Source organism: Branchiostoma floridae, chromosome 10, assembly GCF_000003815.2.
Source record: "Branchiostoma floridae strain S238N-H82 chromosome 10, Bfl_VNyyK, whole genome shotgun sequence".
In the NCBI taxonomy this organism is placed as follows: domain Eukaryota; kingdom Metazoa; phylum Chordata; class Leptocardii; order Amphioxiformes; family Branchiostomatidae; genus Branchiostoma; species Branchiostoma floridae.
The window spans coordinates 12,491,196-12,513,064 of record NC_049988.1 but is presented as its reverse complement, the minus strand read 5'-3'; the positions used below and the strand labels follow the sequence as shown (position 1 = coordinate 12,513,064).

The window sequence follows — 21,869 nt, the reverse complement described above, 5'->3', positions numbered from 1 at the left end:
TGAAGATGTGCTCAAAATTCATAAAATACAAACCCTTTGTCTCTCAGAAAGGTAAGGTGGTGTGAATATCTATCTCATTTCTTGAGACAATGTACAACTACAACGTTGTATACTAACATGTCGTAATATATCCTACTTTTAACTCTTCCTCATCAAGTTGTGTGAACTCTGTATAAGGGTAAAAGCAGTCAAAAGGAGAGAAAAGCTGAACAAACCTCAGACGCTGTAGTGGAGGAGTTGATACTTATACGACAAGAGCTCCCATAGCAATGGACAGTGGTGTACATGTCACGGCGTCCCTGGGTGGGAAAATAAGAAGATAATGAGCATTGAAAAACATGAGGCACAACTTGGCTGTTAAGAGTAAGAACGTTTTGTAAGCAGTTGTTAAAAGCATATTATTTAACAGCTGTTATGAAGACATCATTCTAAAACACTGTACTGAATGTACACTGAATGTACCACTCATGCTGGTTTCCACAAATCTGACAAGAAGAAATAAAATCTGGTAATTTTACATTGTCTTAATTCAAACATCGCTTTGATTTAAAGTTAACAGTTTTGACCTTCATATAGAATTTCTGATATTTCTTCAATGCACAATTTTTCCAACACAAAGAAAAAGAAATATGGGCGTACCAGAATAGCAATAACCTCATCCCGTGACGGCACGTATTCCCTCCCCTTGCACCTGCGCAGACTGTCCCCACAGAAGGCAGCAAACTTTGCCATCTCTGTGCTGGGGAACTTCTCCTTACATCTGTGAACAGGAAAGGGGATATCATCATTAATCAGCTGCAGTTGTACATCATTACTGCTTGATCTACAAGCCCCTGGTCTGAAAATAATTACCACTTGACTTTAAGCTATAAGAGAGCTAGAATAGTTTATCTGGATACAAAATGTATCTGTAAAAGATTCCAAGTAACTGTATTGGATACTTTTCCATTTATATGTAAAGCCCCTATTACACAGTTCAGGAGCTTTGATTGTATTTGTTCATTGCCAAAAGGTCGCCTAATCAAAAATTGTCAAAGACTCAAGCTCATTTTACACCTGAAATCTACCCCATCACATTTGATAAGCCTGATGGATTGGCAAACATCAGCCAATCTTTATGAATTGGGCAATGATCGAGGGAACGTGGTGTATACTGCCAAAAATGTCCTTTAGAGCTTATCAGGTACATGTAATCAATGTACAGTAACAGGCCATGAGGAAAATATATATAAGGGCTGATAAAACATAGAGAAGTCCAAAGCATCCCTGGATATTCAACACCTACACCAAACACATAAAAATTGTTATTTGAACACATTTTCAGCACCAAGGACAAAGCAACATTTTTTGTTGACCATCAAACAAAACTGCAGCTCTCTACGCTAAGTCTTTTCAGACTTATCAGGTACATCTTATCAATACTGCTGTGTGCCAGGAGCATAAGAGACAGTAACCCAGCCCTGACCTTTTGAGGTGGAACTTGAGGTATCTGATGACGTTCCTGGTTGGCTGGAAGGCGCAGCACATGCAGGCCATGATCTGCCACACCCGCAGGTTGCCGATGGAGTCCACGTCGGCCACGCCCATAGTCTGCTTTATCAGCTGACAGTACACCTCGTCCTTCAGGTACTTCAGGTCGTGGCACGTCTCCAAGATGTTCTAAGATGAAGAAAAGTGATTGGTTGGAAACTATTTCTTTCTACAACACAGACATCTAATTGCCCTGATCCTTTTCAGCAAACTTAAAGCCACAATACAATGTACATTGGTTTGCTTCCTTTGCAGGTTTATTTGGCATACAGAGACAGTTTAGAAAACTCTCTGTTCTGAAGGGAAGAAAAGCGATTGTTTGGCCACTATTTATTTCAAGAACACAGACATCTAAATGAATGGAATGGGGTTAAGAGTAGACCATGTGCTGGCTGATTACAGCAAATTTAAAGTCACAAGTACTTCAGGCCATTGCATTTCTCCAAGATGTTCTGGGGGGGGGGGAAGTAATTGGTTGGCAACAACACAGACATGTAATAGCTCTGATCTGTTTCAACAAACGTAAGCCACAATATATTGGTTTGCTTTCTTGTCAAATCTATTTAGCATAAAGAAATGGTTAAGGAAACTCTGCATGTCTCAAATATGTTCTGGGTGATGGGTGAAAAAAAAACAAATAGTTGGCAACTATTTCTTGCAGAACACAGGTGGCTACAGAAAGTTTATGCAATATAAGAGTTGGCCATACCCTTGTAGATTTCAGCAAACTTAACGCCACAGTCCATTGGTTTGCTTTCTTTGGCAAATTTATTTGGCTCAAAGAAACAGTTTAGAAAAAAAAAATCCTGCATCTCTAATTATAGTAATACTGCTTTGAAGTTCGTTCATGAAGCAAAGATATAATACAGAATCTATATAGTACTGCTACCTGGTACACAAAGTCTTTAAGGTATGATTCCAGGCAACAATGCCCGTGTGTAAAACTAACCTGTACAATGGAGATCTGGTCTGCTGCAGTCTCAATCTGAAGAAGGGAGTTGAAGATCTTGACTGCCTCTTCCTGCAGGTTGGTGTAGCCTTTCTCCTTTTGTACTGAGGACAAAAACAAATTAACAACATTAGAAAGAACACCACACTTTATTCTCAAAAATATACTACAGAGCTAAGATATTTCATAAAAGGAACTTTTAATGATAAAGATGCTTCAGTCATTTCAATGGATCCCTTGCTAGTGGATCAGATACATTGCGGTAAGGATAGAAAATCTGTTACTTACGGTTGGCATTGACATCTCCATATGGCAGAGGGAGGAGGGGTGTCTTGAGGGGGTGGGGTGTGTGCCTGAGGATGGGGTTCCGCTGGTAGATCTGGTCCACGGCCTCACTGTTCATACTCGCATCCCTGGTGAGCAACAACACATGTTGAAATGCACAGCAAAAAATAGACTTAATAACTATCAGGCAAAATGTTATGGTAAATGTTCTGAATACTAAATGAATCTATTTCAGTTTATTTGACATGAGCAAAACTAAATCCATCTATGTTATTAATAAAATGAAAGCTAGTCTAGCATCGACTCTCATAATTCTATCAGGTGCCATAATGTTGCCGTATAAAAAACTTTGTTACAGAGGCCTTCTCAAGATTGACTTGAACACCTAAATATCTCAAGTGTACATACCCCAGAATTACTAATGACTCATTGGTACATCCCTTTGAATAACTAAAAATTCATGAATAGAGAGATGGATGTTGCTATGGCACCTAACTATTGTTTCTTTTAGGATTTCACATCCTAGGCCTGTCATTGGCTGGTTAGACAAGGTTACCATGGAACCATACCTGAGGTCTGTGATGAGCTGTTGTGTAGGCGTTACTATGGGAACCTTGCTGTCAATGACCTCCTGAAGAGACTGGACCCACTGCTGCACCTCTGTGTGGAGCTTGGTAAACAGGTGGAAGGAGCGACGACGACCGTGGATCGTGAACATGTAGTAACCTGTGTGGGGCATGCAAAACTTTTCTTAGCAAACAGGCTACTTTCAAAAACTTGATATTGTACACATATCAAGTGTTACACACACGTTCTCAAATACACATGTATACACCATAATTCAATATACATGACTTGTGTAGATAAAAATTTCTTTTTGCTTATTATATCAGAGGCTGTGGCAGCAAATTTATTATGGATAGGACGAACTTTTGCTGAGAATATTTTCAGCCCATGGAGCACCTAAAAGCATTAAAAATTTGAAATCTTGGCCTGCATTTCCTGCATTTTAAAGGGCAAATTTTGCTGGCAGACTAAGCTAAGTTTAAAGACACGGTTTTAGCTTAAGCTATTTAGGGCGGGGAAATTTTAGTTTCAAATATTCTTTTCTCAGTTATATATGATAGAGTCTTCAAAAGGTGTATTGCATAATACAGAGAGAATCAAAGATTCTGATAGACTACAATACTGAGAGTTCCACACCTGTTTGTTCGTACATCTCAGCATCAGCCTGCACTTCTCGACACAGACTGTCCAGGATGAGTGTTCCCAGTTTCTGGCTGTTTCTGACCCAGATATAAATGTCTGATAGACAACTGGCTCAATACTGAAAGTTTCCAAAGTTTACACACCTGTTTGTTCGTACATCTCAGCATCAGCCTGTACTACTCGACACAGACTGTCCAGGATGAGGGTTCCCAGTTTCTGGCTGTTGGTGTCCGAGCTCTTGTAGTAGTCCAGGGAATGGGCAGTCAGGACAAACCATCGTTTCTTTAGGGTGGTGGACTTGTTAACTGTGCCTGTGGGCTTGCCAGTCTCCTTACTCAGCCAACCTGGGGTTGGGGATGGGAGAATATTGTAGAAGAAAATTCTACATGGATAGCAGATAATTAAAGCTGTGAGTGCTCTAAAGACCTCTCCATGTACATTTGTATCTAATTACTTCTGCAAATTTAAAGTAATGTGCTGTCGTGTGTGGTGTAACTGGTGTTATGCTTGGAATCTAGAGGTCCCAGGTTCGATACACTTAACAGAACTTTTTCTGATTGTGGAGTGACACCCACTGAGCCTCTTTGGCTACTATTTCAATAGTGTCCAAAAACACACACAGATTTGTTGTACCAACGTCCACATCAACATTTGCCACTAAGAACCGTAATTTTTTTAATGTGTAAGAGACTAACATAATGATAGTTTTCTTCTTTTACAAGGTTGGTATGTTTAAGATTCTAGAAGACCAAGTCGTCATTACCTCGTGTGATGAAATCCTGTCCCCCAGAGTGCACGTCGCCCTTTGACCTCTGTAGACAGCTGATCCAGTGGTGCATCTCCTCCGCGGTGTCGCTACAGCAGGTGAACACGCGGTTGGCCGTGATGATCACAAACTGGTGCGGCTTCGACTCGTTGTCAGATGCGTAGACAGAGTCGATCAGGGCAACATCAAGGGTCCCCTGATGAAACAGTAATAGAATATCATGACATTGTACATAGGTCAGTGTGGTTAAAAAGTGCTACATCTGGGGAACCCTGAAACAGTAACAGAACATGAGAAAAACATACATTAAATAGTAGATAAAAGGCTGATAAGACAGAGTTAGAGGTGAAAAATAACCCAGGACATTCAACAGCTATATATAACACTTCAAAGGAAAATTGTTGTTATTGGTAACACTTTCAGCACCAAGGACAAAGCAACAGTTTTTTTGCTGACCATCACATAGTGCCACCTAGTGTTTGAAAGTGGTACTGCAGCCTTACTAGGCTAATTGAGCAGTGTATAGTGAATATGATGACACTTACTGCTGCGTTCTTAGGGTTGGCCTGTTCATCCTGCATCTCCCTAAGTTCTTCATCAGTGGCCGAGTACACACTGGTCAGTACGTTGTACCATTGGCTGTAGGAAAGAATGGCGGGTTAGCATCATTTACAAATCAACTTTTGCTTTTAAAGTTATTATTACTAGTAAGCAAACATAACCTACATTTAGTAAATGCCTAACAGTATTAGGGTAGCACATTCTTATGCATTTTTATGTATAATTCACATTCTTCAATTTCTTTTCCAGTTAATCACGTAGTATGTTACATGACATTCCCATATACTAAATGGATATTAACTTTGTTAGTAGTATGTGTTTGGTCAAAAGTATGTTGCATAATATGTTTTTCTTCCCACCTGGCCTCTTCAGGTGTTTCTGCCACCAGGTGATACGTCCGTGCCTCCGTCACAATAGACAGGGCGTTCTCCTTCAGCCCATTGTCTAGTATCTCCTTACAGGACTTCACGTCGATGGACCCCAGCTGCTTCGCGCCCTCCTCGTCGTTCTCGTGGTACGAGAGGGTCATCCCCCGCAGAACAAACCAGCGCGTCTTCCAGGACCGCCTGCTCAGGGTGCCGGTGCCGCCGCCTTTCTTTGCCAACCAGCCCGACTTTATAGATGCCTGGAGGCAAGATCAGAAGGTGTCAGGTAGGTTCTCTCTTTCAGGAATTGTTAAGAATAGTCTTAGAGTATGGTGTCATCTTCTGATGATTAAAGTGTGACTATCGAACGCCAAAAAGCTGTTACTCAAGCATCTGGATTTTGACTGTTTCGAAAATCCTTTTTGGCGGATCTTATTACCTAGATGTCTAACCTTCATTGACATGTGACTACTGAATGTATTTCGTTCCCTAAATAGCTTGTGCAAGTATTCCCATCCAACAGAAATGAAAATTTGAACTAAATACTGCCTTCTAATATGATTGTCCTCATGATTCTACAGTCAATGTTATTAATGATTGTTGAACAAGTTGATAGAGGTTTTATGTTTGAAAGACATGTAAATGATGCAAAGGTGTGCATGTTGCCTCACCTGTTTGCCCCTGTACCACATCAGGGTGTCATCCTTCAGCACACACCACCTGCGCTTCCAGGTGTTCATCACGCCACCTGATGGATAGACAAATAAACTCTTAAAAACATACAGGAAAGTTTCCTGTCTTTATTTATTTCTTTTCAATAAGTTGTTGTTCCTTTTATTGACTAAAACATTGCAGTTTGATTTAGCTGAATATCAAAAAGGCCAAACAATTTAAGCCTACGAGTACCCATCACAAAAACAAACCAAAGACCAAGCTACATAATGTTTCACCATGATGATAAAAAAAGGCCTGACTGGCCAACTGTGCAAACTTCACAGCAATGTTGTCCATGTGAAATAGTCTGAGAAATTAGCATGAGAAACTGTTGAATATCAATGGCTTTTCATGTGGTTCCCCTGGTAACGGGACAGGAACCACGTACATCCAACAAAAATCAACAAACCAGTCCAACATGTGTAAAACTGTGCACACAGCCACAAGTTCAAATAGTTACTGCAAAGGCTATCCAGGATGGATACTAAGTAATTCTTAGGCAGGATGGATACTAAGTATTCCTAGTGTCTTGAAGTTGAATATCAACAAAACAGATACACTAAGAACACGTTGTAGAGGGATACTTTGATGTTTTGTCCATTTCATGAATGGTTTGCATGTTCCATAGAACAGTGTACAGACATAGAAAGAGATGGCCTGTCCGGGGAAAAAATGCAACAATAAGCCAGTGGTGGACGTACCGACTGATAGGTATCTAATACCAGCTCAACAACTGATAGGTATCTAATACCAGCTCAACAAAGAACGAGAAAAAGTCATGCCTTGAGTTACCAACATAGGATTGATGTGTTCAAAGCTGCAAAGCTGGTGTGTTACGCGGAAGGGCAGTTATGCCGGCTATATAGATACAGATAAATGAAGTAAATATAGTGCTGACCTTTCATCATGAGATAGGCATGGAAGTAAGGCGTGACCTCGGGAAGGAGACTGTGTCTCTTGGGTGATGACGGAGACTCGTCGTCCAAGTCCATGTCCAACTCATCTCCACTCTCGTCAAGCTGGCAACAAAAGCAAGACTATTTATGAGAAGCCTGTCTCGTGCAATCGTTGCAAAATCTCTACTTCTAAACATGTAAGACTTCATGACTGACATATTACAATTCATGGATGTTACATTAGGATACTGATTTAAGACTGGGGTGTGGAAGGATTTAACATTATAACAAGTAAGGAAAGGTTACCATAGAATTAGTTGCCAATAATTTCAGATCTATTTATCAAAAGCCTATCTCAAGCAATCATTAAAAAATCTCCACATCTAAGCAGGTCAGACTCCTTAATTGACATCTTACTAATTTGAGACTAAAAGGGTTACCGTACTAAAGTAAGGATAGGAAAAATTGCCAGTATTTCATATTAATTTTGTTAGTACTGCTGGCTTTTTTCAGTGTGGCAGCAAACAAAATACGGTTTACGAAATCTACCATCCCACTTACAGATGAGCGTTCCTGTGTGCCGTCTGATTCGCTGAGCATGGAGTCGACTGATTCCCTCTTCTCCTCGCCCTTCTTGGTGCTGAGCGTGCGGTTCCACTTCCGCTGAGCCTCCTGCCGCCGGCGCTCCTGCTCAGCCTCTGCTCGTAACCTGAGGAAAGGTACGACAACTCTCAGGCTTGGTTGGACGAGACAATACTTACCTACACTGTTAGTTTACATAATAGAAAGAAGCCAAAGCTTGTTACAGTGTATTAATGTAAACTGAAGCATAATCTATGGTAGAATACCAGGCAAGACTAAAGTAAAGACATGTGGCTCAATTTCACAATCTTTTATTAAAATTTGTATCTGAGACATATTAGTTTTTTCCTCTAAAACACTTTTTAAAATTAAAAGCTTAACAATTTCTGGACTTATTGTCTATCGCCTAATGAAAGTTAAAAGCAAATTTCAATTAATAAAAAATCACTTCCACTGTACAGTCACTGTACATGCACATATAGAAACACACACAACAAAAACGGATCAACAAAAGCTCCATGACATCTCCTACGACAACATTTGGCAGCTACTCAGCTGTGCACTTGTACATGTACCTTCTCTCCTTAGTATCCTTGGACTGTAAGAGTAGCCTGGTAGGCCTGTTTTGTCTTTATCCATGGTAAGCATTAACACAGCACACAATACAGTAATCATTAGTTTTACAGGACACAGAAATGGACAACCGTTATTATAAAACTGAGGGTAGAAACCTGTTATCAGTGTGTCTAACAGTTAGTTAATAACATGTCAAAATGCCTACAAGGGAAAAAAATGGACGGGTGTGATAAACTTGGCAAATTCCTCTCACCTTGACATAGCTTCTTGCTCCATCCTTTTAGCGTCTTCTTTCGCCTGTAGAGAAGAGAGGTACATGTAATGTTGGTTACAGCGTGTTAGTCCCATGACTCTACCACTGAAGCCCTGTTTTACATGTGAATGGCTGGGGACAGGGGCACAGATGGACCTGTGGTGAGGGGAACACTAGGGGCAGCCTGGCACAACGGTAGTGTTAACCTCCTACAGAGCCTTAACACTCCAAAGTGCTCTTCTAATGTCAAAATGTGTTTTGTAATTTGATGCTTTCAGAAAACAATCAGGCACAACCCTTAGAGCATATCTAGGAAGAATTTTTCAAAGCGATTCAATAGCATGTGTATATAGTCCAGTTTTGTGACAGTGCATATCAGCAAGGATTACAAATTTTAAATCATTATTGCTTTCACCAGGCATTTCTTTTCAAAACACATAACAGTGTAATTTCCTATTGTTATTTGTAGTCAGATGCAACCTTTCCAGAGTCATAGGCCATGTCCAAGTTGACAATGACACTAAAATTGATCCTGACCAACATTTTACCTGTTTCTCCCAATGCTAACAGAAAGCCTAGTAAATTTGTGCCCAAATGAGGTTCTACAGTGATTATCATAAGAATCCGTGCTTATCTAATTTTCGCGGTTCAGCAACAGTGCCACCTGTACTATAATCCAATCACTGCAATTTTTTAATGAGGCTGAAACATCCAAGCTGTGCCCTTCTCTTGTTTCCAACATCACAGACAATGCCATGATTACAAATAAAAGAGTCCCTCTTAGGAAAAGCATTTGCTAACAAGGGAGCTGACTCTGTAACATATTAGTATCATCAGAGGTCATGATACTTTGAGAAAAACAGTTTGATACAAAATGCAGAGATCACAAGGAAAAAAGAAAATAATTAAGAGGATAAAAGACATTAGGTAATTTTTGCCCTGATGAATACGATTTATCCAGAAGGGCGATAAAAGCAACGTGAAAAAAGTTCTGAGGGTTTTTCTGCTATAAATATCACTGGATAGCCTAAAAATACAGCAGACTTTGCAACATTTGCCTTGATTCTTGATAATAATCTGTAGGAATTGTGGCTAAGAAATAAAACCATGTTCAACTTGATTTTTATTTCTTAGTCAATGTCTAGAATGATGTTAAACAGAACAATTGACTAAAGTGGTGGAAGCAAAGAGAGGTCATCATCATTGCAGTACCTTTTTCTTGGCAAACTCCTCGAATCTCTTCTCCTCCTCAAGCGCCCGTTGTTTGGCCTCCTCGGCCAGTCGTGCCTCCTCCGCCTGCTGTGCCCGCAGCATGGCTAACTCCTGCTTCGCTTTGGCCCAATCCTCCAACTGGACAATACACAATACCCTTGTTAATTGCTTCACGTAGTAACTCCACCCCCCCAATAAAATCTAAGGTACTGAAAGGTACATTACTCATTTTTATACCATGCGTGATTTTGACCAAAGGTTTGTTACAAACAAGATTTAAAAGGTTATCATTTAGCTTTTCTATCCTTTTTTATCCCTAGTTTCTTGTAAAAACAATTTTGGGGTCAGTTGCACAGATTTTTGATGAATTAAAAGATTAAATATTGAATTGGAATTTTTGAAAATAGCCTGGAATTCAGTTGTATTAAGTGGCTGCCTCCAACAGTTGCCCACCTGTTAAGAATTACTATCATTGTCAGTAGAAATTTAAAACTGATTTGACACATGAACTGAAGGATAGTTTGTACTGTGCAATACTGATAAAGTTGATTTTAAAAACATTTTGAAAATGACACAGTATATGACACTCTAAGAACTCAGAAACTGCATTAAGTCTGACTTGATACATCCTTTTGGGTAAATCCTTGGTTAGCTTGTTATCTTGGGAAGCTGGCTATTCTTGTTTAGAGTAACTGCACATTGCAAAACTTTAGCATCTAAGCTAACTAAACAAAAAACAGACTTTGTCAACATTGCCGTTAGCCCTGCTGGTCGATACACAGTTTAGACCAAGTGGTGGAAAAGTAAAAAAGAAGTACCTGCGGACGGAAAGTTGTCAACATGTTTAGAGTCTGCCGCTCGCTGATCTACCTAATTCCTGCAAAGCCCTGAGGCTTCTACAAACTTTAACATTCCATCAGCAGAACCGTTACAGGTCTACATAACTGCATATGCATCACTGGGGCCTGTACAAGCATGGTGTTTGCTCCCAGGATGGATGGATGTCAGGGGTCAGCTAGCAAGTGTGTCACCAACAAGTGGCCCTTGTGTATGCCCATTAAATCTCACAAATCACGACTTGAGAAATGATTCATTTTATAACCTAAATGTCTCTTTGGCACATCGAGAAATTTGCATAATGTTCCTCCCACTGAGTTTATTTTCTCCATGACCATCCACTGAGGAGTATAATGTTGTCTTTTCTATTTGCGAAGCTACATAATGCTTCTTTAGACATGTTGAAGAGGGGTAAATACAGCAACATCTGTTCATCAAAAGTGAAGACATAGTGGACTTTAGATCAAGACAAAATTTGTAATGACTATCATGAGCTTGTTTCAGCTCAACTGAGAAATATGTTTCTTATGCAAACTGAAGGAAGATATTGTTTTCTCTTGGATTACCAAGATTCCCAGATTCCCATTTAAGTCGTTATCTAATCTGTAAACAAATATACGACAAAGACTATTAGTAATCTCCCTGTGCTTAATTGAATCTGACTTCATCCATCAGATTTATGGATTACTGAGTCTACAATCATCAAATTGAATCTTTAATTAGATTATGATGTCTCTGGAGAGCACAGAAAATAGACAAAATTCTAAAATCTGGCTCTAGAATCTAGAATCTTGTATTTTTTCCACTGTAAATTTATCAAGCTTTGATACTGTCTACATTCTCAGCCTCCAATCAAGGCCTTACCAAGGTGTTATCATGGGGGGCACAATTTGTCAAAAATAGGGTGAGGAATTAGCCTGGAGAGCTAGCCTGTGGTAACGGATACATTTCTCACTGTAATGGGCAAATGGATTTCTATTGTCAGTGACCATACTTCTCTGGCAAACTCTCTGTAGCCAGCATAGCTAGTCTAGTTGAGATTACTATACTGCAAATTATAGAAAGTAATTTGAACAGACAACCTTGTTCTTTAAACCACCTGTTAACCCTTTCCTTGCTGCCTCATCCTATACCAAATACAAAAGGCAGCAGGGAGAGAGTTAAAGATGTTTCCACAAGTTAAGATATTGTAAATTTAATTTCATGTAAGCGGGAAAGTGGAGTGTTCGCGGTGGTATTAAGTTCGCGGTAGTGCCATACACTGTACTGTACATACTGTAATGGAAAAATGTTCATGGTGGTTTTAAGTTTGCGGTAAGACTGTCTCGCGAAAACTGCGAACATAAAACCACAGCGAACATTTCTGCATTTACAGTTAGCTGATTCTATTCTAAAAGCATCTCTTGTGTAACTTTCCAGGGCACAGCAAACTAACAAGATATCACGTTACCCACTTCAAAAATAGATCAAACTGACTTCCCTGAATAAACAGGGAGATTGAGAGTAGAAAAATAACGGTCTGCTCCTTGATCTCCTAAAAATGCTCATGAATATGCAAATGTTGCCATCACTATGGATACAGAGTTGTGGGGACTGAACTATCTCTGTCACTGAGTTGGGGATTTGTCTGTGACTGGCCTGCGTTGAGCATTAAACAAACAGTGTGAAGTTTGGGCATCTATAGTCTGGGTGTAATGGTGCAGGTGATAAAAGTGTTTATGTTTGGGAGGGCTAATGTTTTGGATTAATTGTTGAGTGAAAGCAAGGAGGCTGGTGAAAGTAAAGGCGATAACTTGGTTGCTGACAACTTTCCAATTTGACTTTCTGATTGATGTTTTATACATTTTTTATGGCTTTGAAACACCATCATCTAAATTTAGAACAAAACTATCATCATCATGGTAACCAAATATTAAGTGAGCATAACTTTGAGAGATTCAGGCTTTAGTGGACATGTTTTTTAAGATTAAAAGATGACAGGAAGAACAGCAGCTAATGATTTCAATTTAGTTATATGTATCTACATTTATGAAAATCTTTGTGTTTGAATCTCAATCATATTGGAAAAAGAACAGTTGTTTTATGTACAGTTCAGAACATTGGGCAAACCTCGAGGCATTTACGGACAGAAAATCAAACTTGATAAATGGTTTATCCATAAATTCTGCCAGGAGACAAACCTTGGCCGGAGGAACTAATCAGCAGCGTCCATTCTCTACCCAAACCTCTCTCTTAACTGCACATAGAATCAATATACTAACTAGAGAATTGTCAACTCACCAGTGACAATATCTTACTTTTTTGTTCCCAAAATTAATCAAATTTGAATACATAGCTTGTTATACTAAAATTACCCAGCTATGTCAGTTATTCATAAAACTTAGTTTGTGAGGAAAATTTCAACACAAGCTATTAGAGGTGAGAGAAAATCAGCATTCCTATAACAAATAATTGCATGCAAGCTTGCATTCATACATTCACACTAATATGCAAACATCCCATAACTACTTCAAGGGAGTACTAGATGTAGTACAAGTATCATTCTCTATGCTGGAAAACTCCCTTGTGAGAAGCAGAGAAGAGGAGTTAGGGCCAAGAGTGGGCAGAACAGAGAGTTGTGTTAGTGATAGTGGTGGGGGTGAGTCCGAGGATAGAGTGAGTGAAAGAGAGGTGGTGAGAGGTATAAGGTAACTGGATACCTTGTCGTCCAAATTGTCATCAATGTCCGACCTTCCCAACTCCAGCATCATGCATTCCTCTATCAAATTATCAAGCTCATCTAGGACCTCAAACTCCTACAAAGGCGGGGGCAGGTTGGTTGGTAGGAAGGGGTTGAATGCCTGTTATTATCACAACTATCCAAAACACCCCTAGTCTACAAAATGGCACATTCCACACTTGGGTAATGAGGGTGATTCCATTTTCCATGCAAAACGGAGGGACACAGAGAAACACCATGCCACACCCCTATTCGATTATGGTAGAGTCCCCATTACCAGACACAGAAGGTTCCATTTTGTAAATTAGGGGTGTGAAGGACAGTTGACAGATCGGTGAAGGTGAATTGGGTAAGTAGTGCTGGAAAAAACTTGACACACCATTCCTCATTATAAATTGTGGAGTTAGAATTACTAAATAGAATCATAAAGTAAAATTGATAGTAAGTATGAAAAAATAAAATATAACATGTATGACAAACAAAAGAATGACAAAAGATAATAGACAAAGACTGAAAGTAATTTTTCTATAATCAACTGAAAAAGTCTATGATCAATGCCCTTTTAAGAGGCAGACAGCATATTTGAAAATCTCTACAATCATTGAAAGCAATCATAAATATCATAGATCAGAGTCAGACACACTTTCATCAAAGATAGAACAGGAACTTCATACAAATGCAAGAAGCCTGCCGCACTGATAACAAGATCATCATATCAATGATTGACTGTTTAGGCCACACGATGACCCAACATGTGTAACACATGCTAACGGGACCACAGACTTACTGTAGATAAGAAAGGGTTGTTGTGTAGTAACTTGGAGTGTTAGAGAGAAAGAACTTACCAGTTTCCTGAGCTCCTGTTTCTCTTTGACTTTTTGTTCCTGTTGTCTGATTTCTTCTTGTTTTTCCATCTCCCTGTGTGGAAAATGAATCATCATGTTGTGAGTCATTCCTAATCAGAATAAATTTCATCTTACTGTTAACTGTCACAGTTTAAAAAAAAAAACTAGACTGAAAAGCAACACTTCCATCAACTTATCTAGGGCTTCTTATCAAAAGCAAGTCGCAGTAAGCGTTGTATTGACCATTTTGTATAAATCTTTTATTACCAATGCCATAACAGTGCATTAGCCTCATTCCTATTCAAAAACTTTAACAGTTAGTTTGCACATAATTTTGTAGATAGTAAAGGACTTTTTATACATGCAGAGTGTCAAAGGCTGTAATATATCAAATAACACCAACTGAAGTCTAGATCTGAAAGGCATAAACTGAATGTTAAGCCTCTGAAAGAGTTAGAACTGGTTAGTAGAATTTATTCAGCTACAATAATTCTCTAGGGGAACGGTTTTATAAACATCTACACCAAGAGTTTGATAAGTCAGTAGTAAGAAAAGCTATCATTGAATAAACATCGGAGTGGAAAGTTTAGATTGGTTAGTTCTTTTTGAAAAAAAGGGGAAATCTCATGCAACAAGAATGCGAGGCAGAGCAGAGAGAAATAACCGCAGCAGACTACCACCTGTACCTTCTAGAGCCACACATGGGACAGATGCAAGGTCTTGGTTCACCACAGGAAAAAGGAAAGAAAAGAATATGAAAAGCCTAGAAGAACTCTACTACTTAAAGTAAAGAACAAAAGTGACTAATAGATGTACAAGAAAATATCATCTAAAACAAAGAAACCATTCAGATGCAATCATTGGAAATGAAAAATACTGCACTACAAAGAATTGTGCAGTTGCTACATAATAGTATAACAAACATGTGTCTAAATGCCTTACAATGTCAAAGTAGACACGTAGCAGAATGGATCTATAGTTGGAAACGTGCATCCAGTAGAAAAGAGAAGCACCACAATATAAAATCACCCTAACTTACCTTGTATGTAATGGAAGTGTTTTACAGGTTGAACTTTAAATCATAGCTACAGGGAGATCACATTCAAAATATTGGTTAGATATCAAGTAACCATTGAACATACTTCTTTCTCTCCTCTTCTAGTCTCTTCTCTTCTTGTCTCTTCTCTTCAAACTTGGCCTTTTCTTCAATTGTCTTCTGTTCCAAGAGTCTGAAAGAATCATTTTCAAAGGGTTTGAGAAATCATGTAACATTATATGCCTGGTAAATTTTTCACTAACTACTGTGACTACAAGACCCATAGCAAGGCTGTCAGTTATTAGCGAAAATAAGCTTAGAAAATAGTCAAAGCACCACAGGCAGAGGACACAGACTCTTCTACTTTTAAGTTACCTACAGCTAAATATATAATGTCATGTGCTTATGATGAAGTCTAATTCTAACTGTCACAGACACTGGTAAGTGGAACCAATATCAAGCGACAAGGACAACACAATAGAATTGATAGAATGGATAGAATGGATAAGATGAGAACGGAAGTCTAAGTGAAGTATAAACTGTATGCCCTAGAGAAAAGTAAGAGCAAGAAGATGTTTGTTTTGAAGCCAAAGAATAAATAGTTACTATGAAGCCAAACAAAGAACTAAAAACAAAACTCCCAGTTTTGGTACCTGTGTGATTGACAGAGTGGACAGTCACATGGCCTTTGCATGGCAGTAAGGAAACAACAAGCGTCAATTCCACTGGCATGCCAGCAAAACAATACATTGAAAACTATCGATTCAGAAATCTTTCATCAGTATCATTATATGATCAATTTGCAATGAAAGCAAAATCAGTCCTGAAACTAAATGATATTCAGGAAACACGAATCAATATGCATATGTACAAACACAACGTTGTTGTGTTCTTGTTATGTTACCTTCACAGAAGGTACATACTGTTTTTGCATCGTTTCTTCTTCTTCTTCTTCTTCTTCTTCTTCTTCTTTTCCGCACAAATAAAAAACATGAATATCTCCAAAACTAGACCTTGGAATATCTCGTAATTCAGCAAGCTGGTAGGTCTGCACATAAGACACTGCACCTTGGTCATTTGGTCCCCCAAAGACACCAAAAAATGATTTTATGGGGCAAAAAAGGGTGAAAAAACTAGCAATTTTAACACAAAATCGAACTTTCGAGCCCCCATAGAACATCAGAACCACGTTCCAAGGACCCGAGGTCAACGACCGGTAGCTATGGAACCCGCCCGGGAGTTATGGAACATGGTGTTCGAACGAGGTCAACGACCGCCACTACGCAACACGGAAGTGTCCGCCCGTCAAATGATGACTTCATCTTGCTTTGGACGGCAAGAATTGAGGCAGAAGCCGTCTTCTGAATGATTTGTGGAATTCATTTTACCAAGAAGTAATAAATCGGATCAAGAAATTCACAGAGCTTTGACTTTATTTTGCCGAATATCGGCACCTTTTGCATACTAGTATATCAACTTCAAGGAAGGTAGAATGAAATTGAGGGCAGGCAGAATGAAATTTAATGCCCCCAAAGTATAATGTGTCTCGGTTAAGGTCTATATCGAGTCAAATCTAAGCATTTGTTTCGATACTTTTCTTGATTTTGTTTAAGCTAAAGGTTTTGCTACCTGCACAAGTCAGTTTAACTCTGAGCCATCCAAACATTGTTCGGATTCTATGTTGTGTTTGAGTTACGTAGAATCGAGAACACACACGATGTGTAGTACGCCAGCACTCGTGCGTACACACGCGATAGTTTGGTGAACAAACGCATTCAGAGCACTACTGCAATTTTCTCAGACAGGCCGACAACTGTGGTAACGTTACGTGTATGTGGTGATTTCTTTGGATGTCTCCTGACATGATAAGTAAGTGGCATATAACGTTAATCATAAAAATGTAGCGAGACCTGTTCGTTTTTCAAGTTCATACATAGAGCTGTCGTCTAAATGAAACACGGATTGGTGTCACGGTTGTAGTTAACCGATTTTTGAGTCAACAAGACCATTTGAGCAAAAAAACAACAACACATGACTACGTTAGACGCAAGGTCACTGCGTGTTGCCGGCTGTTACATAAAAAAAAACATGCATAACGATCGTCATGCAAACTCAAAGTTTTACGCCTGAGACATAAAGGTATGTGAAACACAAACGATGGACTTGATGAGTTTATTTCCCTATTAAACTGACCTGAACAAACACGATTAGCTGCAGCGTGGAACGCCCTCCCCATGTTAGGTCACGGTCATTCCGTTCACCTTGTTGTTTATCATGTAAGTTACCACAGCGCTACGTTGGTCCCCAGCAAGCCGGTGGAGCACGGAAACGAAGTCTGGGTGAATTACAATAAATCTACTTACAGCTTTATACACGGTGGGAGTGGCCGGCACAGCACAAATCCCCAGGCACAATCAGCATAAGCCAACGCGAAAGTTACGTGTAGCAGAAACCTAACCCCTTGAAGTTTGCATGATTGACAGGCGGACGGGTTTGAAGTGTACCGACTGCGGCACGTATTGATAATGAGGGCATAAACAAACTACGTACATCAAACGTAAATCAAAATTGTTTGCTAAAAATAAAAGAAATTTATGAAATATGAATTGCGGGCTCTGAAAAAATGATTGGGCCGTTCAAAATAATGAATTTACACAGATTGACTGTGACAGGAAGCATAGCGGAGATGTGCTGCGTACTGTGAAGATCACTTGCAGTGTGCATGGGTAGCCATATCAATTTCTGCTCTGAGAGTGTCCGGCAACTGCGGGACGTGAACGAATATAATAGATTTGTGGCAATTTTAGCGATTACGCTAATCAGTTGTTTCTGTGAATTTGTGCGATTTACAGTAGTTGGTAAGGCCCCCTTTCGAAATTTCCACTAGACGGCGATCGCTCTGCGCTCTTACTGCGACATAAACAGGATATGTGTAACATTCGATTTCACACTGGGTATATGGTTCATAGAAAACGTAAAAGTGTGACTGAGCATGCTGAGGAGAACCCTTCGCGCTGCGTTGTACAAGCGGCAAACTCTGTGAGACGTTTCAAGCTGTGAATGTACCTTCCGATTTTGTGCTACGCAGTGTGCCGTAACTTGGTACGCTTGTTTTAATTTTGCTCACTTCAGAAGTTAGTCTAATTCAAGTAGATAGAAACGAGAATTCAATTCTATAATATTTGACAATAAAATTGTGACTGTATGTACTTCTTGCCTCATGTGAGACTGTATCTAGCAAAATCTAGCTGATGTTTTCACGGGGAAAGGGACTGAATGCACTGTTTGCGATGGTCCGACTAAGAAAATCATTACGAAAAAAACAACACCGCCAACATCAACAAATCTCTGCCTACCTTTTGGGAAATATCTTCGACATCTTAATTTTCATAGACGGTCAGCCCAAATTTGGTGCAACATGATGACACCGGTAGATTCGGTCCATATTTTATAAGCAGTCAATTAAAGAATCAAAAGCACACCTATTTGTCACGTTTCATGTAGGGCCCCGCCCCCGTATAGAGCGCAAGCATATGAGGTCCGATCGGCTTACCGGAGACTATTTTGAAAGTACCTTATTTAATTTCACATATTGTTCGATTTTTTTTACTTCTATGGTAGCAACAACTGACAGTTAATCGGGGCCGGGAAAATGACAACAAAAACATCGGCGCTAGCACGATGCGACTGACCAGAACATTAGGGGGAGGGGCGCGGCACCGACTGGGTTCGACCAGTCGCTTCTCGCTTCTCTCTCGCCGCCGGCGCGTTAGGAATTATCATCAAAGTCAGCACCGTCCGCAAACATCCGCTGATTTTTTAGAGATTTTTGCAAAATTTTTCTATACTTGCGCGCCGAGTTTGTTCGTCAACAATGATGGAAAGCGCAAAATTAAACTTATGTTATCAACTGAACTTCGCGGCTCGCGTTCTGCACCAAGTCAGAGACAGAGAATATGAATTTCCCAAGTGATTCAAAGCTTTATTTTTTTAAACATTTGAATACATATTGTTGAAGGAAGCCAGTTTTTTTTCCATGGCTCTCTCTCCGCAAGCCAAGAAATTTCTCCCTGGACCTCCCCAAGCCGAAAAAAAATCATAGGCCTTGACGCTCCCGCAGACGACACGCTAAATGTCGTCGAGTAAACCCTGTTGACGACCGTCAGAAATGGATAACCTTTTTGGACAGACAGACTGCCCCTGTGGCTTGTAGCTATGGCTACTGTGATGAGATGATGATGAGAAACCCTGTTTGGAACAATATTGGACGTTGTGTTCATTATTCAAGATGTATAACGTTACAGATAAAAAATCATCAAAATTTATTTGTACCTTCTTGCATGTCTTGACTTATCCTGTGTCAACATCTGCAACTTAATCAGTTTACCCTTCCAGGTAGAAATGCTAGACTAAACCATGTGAAGGTAACATTCTGTATTTGCTTGCAAATATTACCTTTCTAGTTTTATATGTATTATGAAGTTCCTTAGATTTCTGAAACCTCATGATGAGAAGTTTCAATATCTGAACAAAAAGTGACAACAGTGCGAGAGGTGTATAAAAGTTTGGCCCTGTGTATATGTGTAAGCAACTAGTAAAGCACTTTTGAGCATGAGTTGATGAAGTTGGTAGATCATAGGATATTGGAGATTTCTTTTGCACACAGAAAGCTCGGAGACATCAAAACGTCAGCAGGTAAGAGCCATTCCGGTTGTGCAAAAGAAATCTCCAATATCCTACTCAATAGATATAATTGTGTATTAGACTTGTATTAATCCAACAAATAATCTGACACATCTACATAGCGAAACTAGTTTGGCCGACAGGCTGAATAAAAGTTAAACTATGTGGCTCCAGATGTCTTTCTGAGGGACGACTACAAGATGTTGGTAGCTTGAGGGATGAATCCACTCTACTGTTTACTGAAGAATCTGACACATCTCTTACCTTCGTTCTTCTTCTTCTTTAACCTTCTCCTCCTCCTCTCTCTGCCTCCTCTCCTCCTCTCGCAGCTGGTGCTGCCGCTCCTCCTCCTGTCGTTTCTCCTCCCGCAGCCGCTCCAGCAGGTGGCGCGCTCGCCGGCTGCGCTCAAACTTCTGCAGGGTAACGGTCGCCTGTCGGACCTGGACAAACGCCTTCCTCCAGAAATGGGCCTGAAATGGGAGGAAGTCATTTAAACAGTAAGACATTATGATAGACCATACTTTCGTATCTTTTCCTACTCAAAAGTCATCATCAAACTTTCGTACTGGATGCATATCATTGTCCATGGTGCTTCAATAACAGAACATTCCCTGTCCTTGGTGCTGATCTTACAAAAATATCCTTGTCCTTGGTAGTATACTCAACTCTAACAAAACTATCCCTGTCCTTGGTGCTGAACTAACAAAACTATCCCTGTCCTTGGTGCTGAACTAACAGAACTATCATCCTCTTTGGTATTGCACTACCAAAAACATCCCTAATAGTTATGCTAAGATAAATGATATCCCTGTCCTTAGTGCTGAACTGACAATAACAATCCTGTCTACTCAATGGTCAAAGCCAGTTTGAGATAGTGGATTTCCAATTTTGTTTACAGCATTCACTTCAGTTTTTTTGGTACAAAATAACAATATTCCTGCCAACCTTGTAGTTCTTCTGGATGACAACAATGCTCTGTTTGGCCCTGTGGAACTGTTTCCTGGCCTGGTGACCCTTGAACCCTGCCTGGATGATGGTTGCCACCCGGTGCAGCTCCGCCTCTCTTCTCTTCTCTAGCTCACACTCCAGCCGCTCTCTCAAGAACACCTGTGAGGAAAGGATACGAAATTTTGAAAAAAGGGAAAGGAAAGTGATCTCGATCCACTTTTAGTTCACTGAAGAGCTTCCACTGGTCATGACAGAGAGGACAGATGCTACATGAATGTGTAATATTTACAGGTTAATTGTGCTGGAGAAATTCCCCTGGCTCTTTTCGACAACCACAATGAACGGTGGACCACGGCTTAACGTCCTGTCCTAAGGACTGCAACCCTTTCCAGTAGCATACATGTTGGGTGAGCAACACAGCTGGAATTGAATTCATGGCTTCTAGGTTTAGTTTCAGACACAGGGCCGCTAAACACTGGACTACGCACGCTACCAGTTTGACACAGTTGGACTCAAATTGATGATTCCTCCCCCTTGATTCTACTTTACGCAGCAACTACGGTTATCTTCCCTGGTGTGCCACTTATCTAGACACAGATCGAAAATCAGATGAACTGTGTGAGGCCTCTTGAATAAGTACTTGCAGTTAGCATAATCAATATCATACAGCTTTTCAACTTTCTGTGAACACCGACATGGAACATGGTAGGTCAGTCTGCAAGCCTCAAGGTAGTTTTTAAAATTCCTAGATGTTAGTAGATAACCAATATGCAGTGATGAAAAATGTATCTTGATTTAGTTTTGTATTATATGATATATAGTCATGTATCTTTAACTCATACACTCACAAGCTACATGTAGATACCACTGCCAAAAATATAATAGCATCATCATTCTTATCAA

At 39.8% G+C, this 21,869-nt stretch overlaps 1 protein-coding gene across 12 annotated transcripts in view; it reads right to left on the bottom strand.

Annotated features, from left to right (window-relative positions):
- LOC118424587 (unconventional myosin-X-like) overlaps positions 1–21,869 on the bottom strand; it is an 85,170-nt gene that overhangs the window by 7,858 nt on the left and 55,443 nt on the right. For 6 of the 12 annotated variants that reach the window (XM_035833216.1, XM_035833213.1, XM_035833220.1 and 3 more), the window contains exons 20-41: positions 20,964–21,125; positions 20,283–20,488; positions 15,442–15,528; positions 14,986–15,018; positions 14,300–14,372; positions 13,435–13,530; positions 9,899–10,036; positions 8,687–8,730; positions 8,433–8,486; positions 7,837–7,984; positions 7,278–7,398; positions 6,337–6,413; positions 5,660–5,925; positions 5,285–5,378; positions 4,737–4,935; positions 4,117–4,317; positions 3,334–3,490; positions 2,768–2,892; positions 2,480–2,583; positions 1,466–1,659; positions 640–760; positions 216–299 (exon numbers count right to left, since the gene is read on the bottom strand). In XM_035833216.1, coding sequence (XP_035689109.1) covers positions 216–299; positions 640–760; positions 1,466–1,659; positions 2,480–2,583; positions 2,768–2,892; positions 3,334–3,490; positions 4,117–4,317; positions 4,737–4,935; positions 5,285–5,378; positions 5,660–5,925; positions 6,337–6,413; positions 7,278–7,398; positions 7,837–7,984; positions 8,433–8,486; positions 8,687–8,730; positions 9,899–10,036; positions 13,435–13,530; positions 14,300–14,372; positions 14,986–15,018; positions 15,442–15,528; positions 20,283–20,488; positions 20,964–21,125 — 2,784 coding nt within the window. Of the gene's footprint in view, positions 1–215; positions 300–639; positions 761–1,465; positions 1,660–2,479; positions 2,584–2,767; positions 2,893–3,333; positions 3,491–3,967; positions 4,002–4,116; positions 4,318–4,736; positions 4,936–5,284; positions 5,379–5,659; positions 5,926–6,336; positions 6,414–7,277; positions 7,399–7,836; positions 7,985–8,432; positions 8,487–8,686; positions 8,731–9,898; positions 10,037–13,434; positions 13,531–14,299; positions 14,373–14,985; positions 15,019–15,441; positions 15,529–20,282; positions 20,489–20,963; positions 21,126–21,869 lie in introns of all 12 variants that reach the window. The other 6 variants (XM_035833214.1, XM_035833215.1, XM_035833221.1 and 3 more) reach the window with 6 other exon arrangements.